The sequence below is a fragment of the Portunus trituberculatus genome, chromosome 36 (assembly GCF_017591435.1).
Source record: "Portunus trituberculatus isolate SZX2019 chromosome 36, ASM1759143v1, whole genome shotgun sequence".
Classification (NCBI taxonomy): Eukaryota; Metazoa; Arthropoda; class Malacostraca; order Decapoda; family Portunidae; genus Portunus; species Portunus trituberculatus.
In genome coordinates, this window is record NC_059290.1 from 2,364,225 (window position 1) to 2,374,224 (window position 10,000).

At 39.6% G+C, this 10,000-nt stretch overlaps 1 protein-coding gene across 2 annotated transcripts in view; it reads left to right on the forward strand.

Moving 5' to 3' along the window:
- The window catches only part of LOC123513671 (hemicentin-2-like), an 80,003-nt gene that overhangs the window by 7,534 nt on the left and 62,469 nt on the right, over positions 1-10,000 (forward strand). For both annotated transcript variants that reach the window (XM_045271009.1, XM_045271010.1), the window contains exon 2: positions 2,927-3,751. In XM_045271009.1, coding sequence (XP_045126944.1) covers positions 3,643-3,751 — 109 coding nt within the window. In that variant the 5' untranslated portion in view covers positions 2,927-3,642. The remainder of the gene's footprint in view (positions 1-2,926; positions 3,752-10,000) is intronic.

A 10,000-nucleotide genomic window follows, 5' to 3' on the forward strand; every position in this document is an offset into this window, starting at 1 on the left:
ACACACACATAGGGAAGCGGTGGTGTAGTGGATAAGGTGGTGAGCGTGAGATCGGGCAGACGTCCACGTGTAGGTTCGAATCCCACCACATACCGCCTTGAAACTTTGCCATTTGTCGAGTGGTTTAAGTTAGTTACCTGCATGTCACCATAGTACCCAGGTTGTAGGTGGTTACACTAAAGATGCGCTTGGGTGGAGACATGGGCCCTAATATGGATACCACTATAAATAAAATTGCCTGCGCCACTAATGGGTGGAAGCTGAACACTGCATACAATACATACTCTTCTAGAATACCTACAGGTGCTAAAGACCATAACATAAACACACACACACACACACACACACACACACACACACACACACACACACACACTATATCACTGACCACAAACACTTTTCTTCAAAATAGACACATAATACATTTTTTATCCTTAAAATAACAATATCTATGCACAAAATTCGTTACAACAACCATTCATTACAAAAAAATACAGCAAAACTAAGAAATACATGTAAACAGATCAACACTTTAAGATTTACACAAGGGAAAGATACATAGACACATTTACACTCTCTCTCTCTCTCTCTCTCTCTCTCTCTCTCTCTCTCTCTCTGTGCATAAAAGTATTAGGGAACGTAAAGAGAAGCAGTAACACCAAAATTCTGCGCGTGTCTCGTGGAGCTGAGGTGGTCGCTGCAACACGTAAATATGTCGCTAATTGCACCAAACTAATGAAGAATTATGGATGTTATTGACTCCTTGGGGAATAATGGAAGGCGAAAGACGAGGGAGACAGGAGGAAGACGAAGGAGAGGAGGAGGAGGAGAAGACTATAGGAAGAGAAGTGAAGGAAAGGTAGGAAGAGAAGAGGAATGAGAGGAGGAAAAGGAAAGCACGACTAGAAATGATGTAAAAGAAGAGGAGAAAGAGAGATAAGTGAGGTGGAAGAGGAAGACAGGAGGAAGAGGAGGAGGAGGAAATTCTATAGGAAGAGAATTGAAGGAAAGGTAGGAAGAGAAGGGAAATAAGAGGAAGACGAGGAAAACATGGAGGAAGATAGATGGGGAAGAAGATGGAAAGGAAGTGAAAGAAGAGGAAGGATAAGAAAGGAAGAGGAAGAAGACATGAGGATGATGAGATGACAGAATACTGGATGTGAAGGAATGAGTGGAAGGAGAGGAAGTGGAGGAAGATAAGACGGTGGAGGTAAAGAACGAGAAGGAATGTGTGTTGCGAAAAAGTGGATGTCAGTAGAAAAGAAGGAATAGGTGGAGGAGGATGAGAAAGATGATAAGGTGATGGAAGAGCAGGAGGAAAATGTGTGAGAAGAAGAGAGGAAGAAAAGAAGGAAAGAGTCGAAGGAAGAGGGAAGGAGGAAAGGGGGAAGAAAGACGAGGATGTGGAGGAGGAAGAGAAAGAGAAGAGAAATATGTTGAAAGGAAAAAAAAGAATGAGGGAGGAACATCATGAAATTAAGACGAAAAACTGTAAGAAAAATACAATAAAACAAGGAATAGAAGCAAGAAAGAAAAAAAGGATGAGAAAAAGATAGAAAAACATGAAGACATATGAATAGAAAAAGCAACCAAGGATATAGAGAAACGAGAAAAAGGACCGAAGGAGGGAGGAGCTCAGAGGAAGAAAAGAACTGAGATGAGAAGGATGTGGGAGGAAAGTAAAGAAGAAATGAGGGAAGAATGAAAGGAGGAGGAGAGAAAGAACAAAGGGTGTGGGAAGGATAAGGGATCGAGGGAAGGAAGAAAAGAAACTCAATGTGGGAAGAGGAGGAGGAGGAGGAGGAGGAATAGAAGGAGAAAAAAGGAGATTAGTTTTTTAGTACTGCCTCTTTTCATCTTTCTCCTCTCTCCCTTTTTCCTGCTTTTTTATCTTTGCTCTTCTTGTTGTTTTTTTGTTGTTGTTAGTGGTAATGGGTGTGATATCACCATCAAAGACACGTGTGTATGTGTGTGTGTGTGTGTGTGTGTGTGTGTGTGTGTGTGTGTGTGTGTGTGTGTGTGTGTGTGTGTGTGTGTGTGTGTGTGTTAAAAAAAATACAGATGTGGTAAAAATTCTTATCATATTTTCCTTTATGTTCTTTTGATTCCAGCGGGACACTTTCTAATATTTTCCTATCTCTTGACACTCCTCACCACAGGGACGGAACATTTCCTTTGCATATTATACACAAAAAAAAAGATATTCCACAGACTTGGCGCTTGGCTTCCCCCGGGACTCAAAACTTATTATTAAACTAATGGTACGAAACAAGGAAAATAGAATGAGAAATATGAAGCTACCTGAGAGTTTAATATTTTCCACATGATGTCTTTTGTTTAAATAATGACAATGAAAATAATAATGATAGTAATAATAATGATAGAATGTTTATATATGTAGTAAATCTGTGTGTGTGTGTGTGTGTGTGTGTGTGTGTGTGTGTGTGTGTGTGTGTGTGTGTGTGTGTGTGTGTGTGTGTGTGTGTGTGTGTGTGTGTGTGTGTGTGTGTGTTTGCATAGGTGGGTGGGCATATAAACAAGTAAATAATATATAGTATAATTCAGTGCACAGCCAAATATTGCTCGGGGGATATTTCTCCCTAGAGGCAGACAGGCCTTCGGCGTTAGTGGAATATTGAGAGGCAGTCATTATACTCGTATATATATATATTGAGAGAGAGAGAGAGAGAGAGAGAGAGAGAGAGAGAGAGAGAGAGAGAGAGAGAGAGAGAGAGAGAGAGAGAGAGAGAGAGAGAGAGAGAGAGAGAGAGAGAGAGAGAGAGAGAGAGAGAGAGAGAGAGAGAGAGAGAGAGAGAGAGAGAGACTTGTGTAAAAGAAAATGAATAGTTAATGGAACCGAAGAGCCTTGTCATGCTGGAGAGAGAAAGATAGGAAACATACTCCAGCATCTTTCATTCTCACACAGAGTGGTTACCGACACGCCGCCAGAGGGACAGCAAGAACAGGAACGCCAATACAAGCACAGGACGCCAACCAATACACACACGCTGGATCGACACAACACACATCAATAAAACAGAAAATTACAGTGAAAATAATGAAAAAAACAGCCGGTCCTAAAATAAACACAGTGAGACGTGAAGTTGTCCTGGAAACAGATGCAACACAGACTGAGTTGTCAACAAAAACATAACAAGTAGAGCAGCCGCGCCTGTCACTCCGACGACAACAAATAAATGGATGAATTCATACTCCGCTTGATGAAATGATGGACGCTCGCTGAAAACTGGATATGCGGCACATTGATTTAAAGGTGAACAGCTGGAAAATGTATAGAGGATATGGTGGCGAATGAATAAATAAAGAGTAAAAAAAAAAAAAAAAGGGAAGCGGTGTCAAAAAGAAAAAAAATATAAAGTAAGGAAGAGAAACACGGAAAAAATACAATTAAATTATGTGTGACACGAACAAACAAGGAACGAAAATGGAAAACAAAATTCGAAAAAAACAATAGACAACCAAAAACAAAAACAAAAAAAAACAGAAAACGAGATACTCAAAACAAACATCAACAGGAGAGAAAAAAAAAAACAATAACAGCAGCGCAACGCAAACACAGCAGCGCCTCGTGACGTCACACACACTTACACACGGACACACACTTACACACACACGATCGCCATGAGAGTGCCACGAGCCGCCTCCAGGGGTGCCAACCTGTGCCTGCTGCTGCTGCTGCTCCTACACCTGAGCGGCACCCTGGCACGCTCCTACTGGGGACACAACAGAGGTGAGTAAAGATTGAATGGGGAGCATAAATTTTTTACCACTTTATTGTAACTATCTAACCCTTTCACTATTACATGCCACTGTGCTGAAATAAAAGCTTCATTATCCTAACAACAGCTGGACGAAGGGAGGTTAAAAGAACAGGTTTTCCAGTGACTAAATACTGAATATGAATGAAATGTGTTGTGATTAAGGAAGGATGTGTAGAGAGGCAGCGAGTGGGTTAGTAAGGCTTCCAATGGGAGGTGCAGGGGAGGAGGGAGCCTTTGTACAGTGGAAGACTTACCCTCAGCTTTAATCCCTTCAATACTGGGACGCCTTATTACCTTGAGACTTGTGTACAATTAGACCATTTCATTGACTTTAGGAAGAGTCTATAAAGGTCAGAAGGTTAATGGCCAGAGTTTTCATTATTTTAATCCCTCACATAAGTTTCTGATGATGTACAAAATCATCAAATAGTAACCAGAATGAATAAGATAACGCGTCATGGTACTGAAGGGATTAATATCTGTACTCCTGCATCTATCCATTACTCATCTCTCAGGGAACAATTTTCATATATTTTCGCTTTAAAGACTTTTCTGGTAATCGCAAGCCTGTCGGTAACAATGACTGCTTGCTGTGTGATGTGGCAATAATGACATGTGCAATGGGTGTGTTTCCCTGTAAATAATGTATATTCAGCGGCAAAGTACGATGCGCTGTTCAATGTTATTTACCACGTAGGTCAAAATAATAGTACAATAGTAAACTATAATTAAATGAAAAAGAGAAGTATTACAATCGTTATATCCTTAGAAAAAAATATGTAAAGAAAAACTCTTACTTTTTCTAAAACATGAGGAGAAAAAAAAAGGAAAAATATCAAATGCTTATTATGAACTGCAAGCAACAAACAACTAAATAAACAAATAAATCCACGCAACATTACCTCGGTTCAGCTCAACAGGGGCGGTACAGACTGCAGCAGGCCAGAGTGGGAAGTTAGCAGGCCGCAGAACCCGGCAAGAAGAGGTCAGCGGAGGTCAAACTAACGGAAACCCAAGCTAACCCACAAAATTTACTGATCAGACAAGAATCATTAAAGCGTCTCACGTCAGCAGTAAAACAGATTCAGGTGAGATTTCCAAGGAGATTCAATAATACAAGTCAGCAGAAAGCAAGGAGGGCTAAAGACGTCAACGCAGCAGATTTGAGAGTCAGCAGGGAGGATGTGTAGAAGCCGCTTGGTCTGATATTTACCGTAACATCAAAAATATAAATACTCGAGAAAAAAAAAAGACAAAGTAATCAGCACAAAGTATTCAAATAAGCAAGAGAGAGAAATTCGTGGAGATAAACACGGGAAAAAACTGTGCATAAGGGAGCAGTTGTAAACATTTAGCCCGTGGAAGGAAATAATTTAACCAGGAGAGAGAGAGAGAGAGAGAGAGAGAGAGAGAGAGAGAGAGAGAGAGAGAGAGAGAGAGAGAGAGAGAGAGAGAGAGAGAGAGAGAGAGAGAGAGAGAGAGAGAGAGAGAGAGAGAGAGAGAGAGAGAGAGAGAGAGAGAGACATAGACTCAAGCATGTGAAGAGTAAAGTAAAAGGATAAATGGAAAAGAAAGAAGAAAAATATGAGATAAAGAAAGACAGAGAACATACATTTTCAAACCGGATGAAAAGGTTGAGAGAGAGAGAGAGAGAGAGAGAGAGAGAGAGAGAGAGAGAGAGAGAGAGAGAGAGAGAGAGAGAGAGAGAGAGAGAGAGAGAGAGAGAGAGAGAGAGAGAGAGAGAGAGAGAGAGAGAGAGAGAGAGAGAGAGAGAGAGAGAGAGAGAGAGAGAGAGAGAGAGAGAATATCACTAATTAATCATTCCAATTAGCAACAAATTAAAGACGAAAAAGAGGAAGACAATTTAACACGAGCAAATTACAACAAAGACTAACACAAAATAATTTCCTCGTGACAACAAAACAGATGAGGAAAGACAGGAAGGGGAAATAAAGGCGAACTAAGAGATGACAATGACCAGAGACAAAAAAAAAAAAAATGTGGGAGGAGAGAGAAAAATGCCACTTTGAGCTCGAAAAACCAGCAAATTTTGGGAACTTAAAAATCCAGAGTGAACCAGGAAGGAGAAAAAAAAAAAGTGCTGTCAGAATTAAAGAAGAGAAAAAAAAAAGAATAAAAGAATATAAAAAGATAATCTGAAACATGTTCCTTTTGATCACAGGTTTTTTTTTTTTCGTTTCCATTTCTTTATTTTCATACTATTTTATTTTATTTCTAGTGTCATCCTGGCAGGAAATAGAGTTTGTATTGCTTCACTTCACACACACACACATACACACACACACACACACACACACACACACACACACACACACACACACACACTGAAAACTAAAGGAGAGAGAGAGAGAGAGAGAGAGAGAGAGAGAGAGAGAGAGAGAGAGAGAGAGAGAGAGAGAGAGAGAGAGAGAGAGAGAGAGAGAGAGAGAGAGAGAGAGAGAGAGAGAGAGAGAGAGAGAGAATGCAATTATGAATCTCCATGGTAAGCTCTCATGGAAAAGACTAACACTAATGCTTTTCCTTGACTATTTTTCCCTCTCCTCATTACATTCTGAGTAATAAGGAAACAACATTTACACAGGAAAAGGAGGAAAAAAATATTCACGCCCTCCGGTATAAAATTTTGACATAAAAAAATAAATAAATAAAAATAATAATTATCAGCGGATCTATTTTTTTTTTTTTTGTGATACTGAAATTTAATTAACCTCGTCCAAAAATACCTGTTTAGTTTGCACTTTTAATTTCCGACAACTTATTCAGTCCAATTTAATTTCTCATCTTTCGCCTTGTTGCCAATAAAGTTAGGTAATTTTTTTTTTTTACTTTTTTTAATGAAGAAATATAATCTGGAATATGTTTTCTCTCTCTCTCTCTCTCTCTCTCTCTCTCTCTCTCTCTCTCTGTTCATGGGTTCCAAATCCCTTCCACCTCATTCTGTCTTCCGTATCACCCCTTTTTCGCTGTGCATTTTCCTTCCCTTTCTTATTCACCCTTCCTCCATTCATTATGCCACTCTTTACCATGACTCTTTCTGTGCCCCATTTACCCTTCGCATATTCCACTCCACCTTTGTATATCAGCTACACTCCACTACTTCCCCCTTGCTAGCTATTCACCTTGTCGCCTCTCCACTCCTAAATTTCTTGCTCCGGGGATGACGCCACTAACTCATCTCTGTGTCTGGATGCAACAGCGGTGACTTGGTAGTGTTAATGGCTTGGATAAAGTGTTTGGTAATGATGAAGGGGTGTGTGGTGCTGGAAAAGGTAGAGGGAAGGAGACAGGTGGAAGAGAGGGAGAGGGACAGGGAGAGGGTGAGGGAGAGAGAGAGAAAGAGAGGTGTGTGTGTGTGTGTGTGTGTGTGTGTGTGTGTGTGTGTGTGTGTGTGTGTGTGTGTGTGTGTGTGTGTGTGTGTGTGTGTGTGTGTGTGTGTGTGTGTGTGTGTGTGTGTGTGTGTGTGTGTGTGTGTGTGTGTGTGGAAGTAAAATACATAAAAATGAAGTACAACAATTTTCTGAATATTATAGGGATGGAAAAGACAGGACACACAAATTATGAAAAATAAGAAAAAAAAAAAAAAGAAAAAGAAAACACGCCACGCCATAATCCGATAATAAAAAGACAAAAAACAAAAAACAAAAAGGAACAACACGAAAAAACAACAACAATGCAAATCCACACAGACAAAAAAATCAAACAGAATAACAACAAAGCCAGAAAAGAAGAAAAAAATACTAAATAATTGAATAAAAGATCATAGAAGAGCAGAGAGAGAGAGAGAGAGAGAGAGAGAGAGAGAGAGAGAGAGAGAGAGAGAGAGAGAGAGAGAGAGAGAGAGAGAGAGAGAGAAAAAAAAATACTCATGTTTAAAATTTAGCAAGTGGAAAAAAAAATTAATAAAGAGAATTGTATGCAGTAATCATTCCAAGCGATATTGAAAGTAAAGTAAGAATTTCATAAGTGTGTGTGTGTGTGTGTGTGTGTGTGTGTGTGTGTGTGTGTGTGTGTGTGTGTGTTGAAGGTCAGGAATAAACGATGCATCAATTGTGCCTCCAGTGTTTCATTATTGGCAAGTATTTTTTTTTTTTTTTGTATTCGTTGCGACAGTTATGTAAAAAAAAAAAGTAACTGTGGTGGAACAAGAAACAATAAATAGAACCACACTTTTATCATTATTGAGAGAGAGAGAGAGAGAGAGAGAGAGAGAGAGAGAGAGAGAGAGAGAGAGAGAGAGAGAGAGAGAGAGAGAGAGAGAGAGAGAGAGAGAGAGAGAGAGAGAGAGAGAGAGAGAGAGAGGAGGAGAGGAGAAAAAAGGAGAATAGACAAAAAGAAAAAAGAGAAGGAAAGAGGGAAAAAAAAAACATAGAGGAGAGGAAACGAGATGGGAGAAAAAAACAAAAAACAATAACAACAATATCAACAACAACACAACCACCACCACCACCACCATTCACAAACACCAACAAACACCAAGCACTCCACATGCCACTGAACCACAGCGACAAGGAGTACATGTAATAACAAAACCATCACCTCATATTTGTCTTTCCTAGCGAGGCAAAACAAAAGAAAACGGGAAGGAAGCAAACAGCGGTGAATAGAGGAACAGAGGAGGAGGAGGAGGAAGGGAGCAGGGGAGATAAAGAGAGGGGGAGAGTGGAGGGAGAGGGGGTCACCTGTGTTTGTTTTGCTTACATTTGCGAGTCTGATCCGGGCAGGTGTAATTAAGATGGACGTGCAGTGTTTATCCTCTCTAATCACCTCGATCGATGGTTCACTACAAGAAAGGGGAAGGGGAGAGGAGGAGGGAAGGAAGAGACAAAGGAGGGCTGATAAAACAATAAAAATAGAGAGTAAAATGTAAGTCAGAAGGGTTGTTACATGGGAGGAGACGCAAACTTGGTGGAATTAAGTTATATTGATGACTTCACCAACCAGGAACAGAGTAAGGGAGTAATTGGTAGGTGGAGAAATGTATAATTACGTAATGTGTGATTAATAAAAGGTGAACAAATATAAAAGACAGGACTGAGAAAGGAAGCGAGAGTAATTGCAAACTGGTGAATATGAGGCAAGTGCAAGGTGGAAAAATGCAAAGGAAAGGGAAATGTTAACTTGAAATGGAAATTGTCAAGAAATATGAAGGAATGTGATGCAAGGCAAATGAAAAGGGAAAAGAGGTACATATACAACGAAGTCACTAAACTAAATAAAATGATGAACTGAATATGAAACTGGAACTTATATTTATGTAAGAAAGAAAACTGACATGGATGAAAAAAAACTATATTAGAAAAAAAAGCCCACTAGAACTGCAGTCTCCATAAAAGATTAGAAAAAAAATTAGTGAAAAGAGTGGGAACATGACTAAAAGGAACGAACATAAAGGGATATTTTTACACAGATTCATCTCCATCAAAATTATCTTGGAATGAGATAGGCATTTACAGATTCTTTTGTCAAAACTTGCAAAACTTCCTGAACGTATTCGTGCTTTCAAAGGAACACAAACTTTCACGCCTCTCATCTTATTTTCTTTCCATCTCATAATTTTTCCATCTTTTATTACCAGTGGCATTTAATATTTTTCCTCTCTTTCCCCGCTATACGAGTTTCCTTCCTCGAAATAAAAAGAAACACCTTCGCTATCCCTCTCTTCATTTCCTCTTCAAAGTTTTTTTTCCCTCCTTCCTCTTCCTCCTCATGGACTTCCACCTCCTCCTACTATCTCCTCCTCCCCTTACTTTGCTCTCCTCCTCCTCCTCCTCCTTCCTTTCCTTCAAGTCACTCGCGAGTTTGGAGAGGAAGGAAAGTCTGATTTTGGACTAATTAGCAACATTTTCTCAAGGCTGCGACAACTCCGAACCTTGAAAAAAAAAATTACCTTTAAACCTAAGTCATAAAGCCATATTAGTTTATTCTTTTACTTTATTAGCCCCTTCAATACTGGGACACATTTTTACCTTGAGATTTGTGTACGATAAGACAATTTTGTTGACATTAGGAAGGATCAGGAGGTCAGAAGATTAATGGCTGCAGTCCAAACTATTTCAATTCCCCTACATGAGTTTCTGAAGCTGTAGAAAATCACCAAATAGTAAGAGTGGATATGGAAACACGTCACGGTACTGAAGGGGTTAAATCAGAGACAAATAACGAAAGAAGAAGAAAAACGAGAAAAAAAAAAAAGCTGT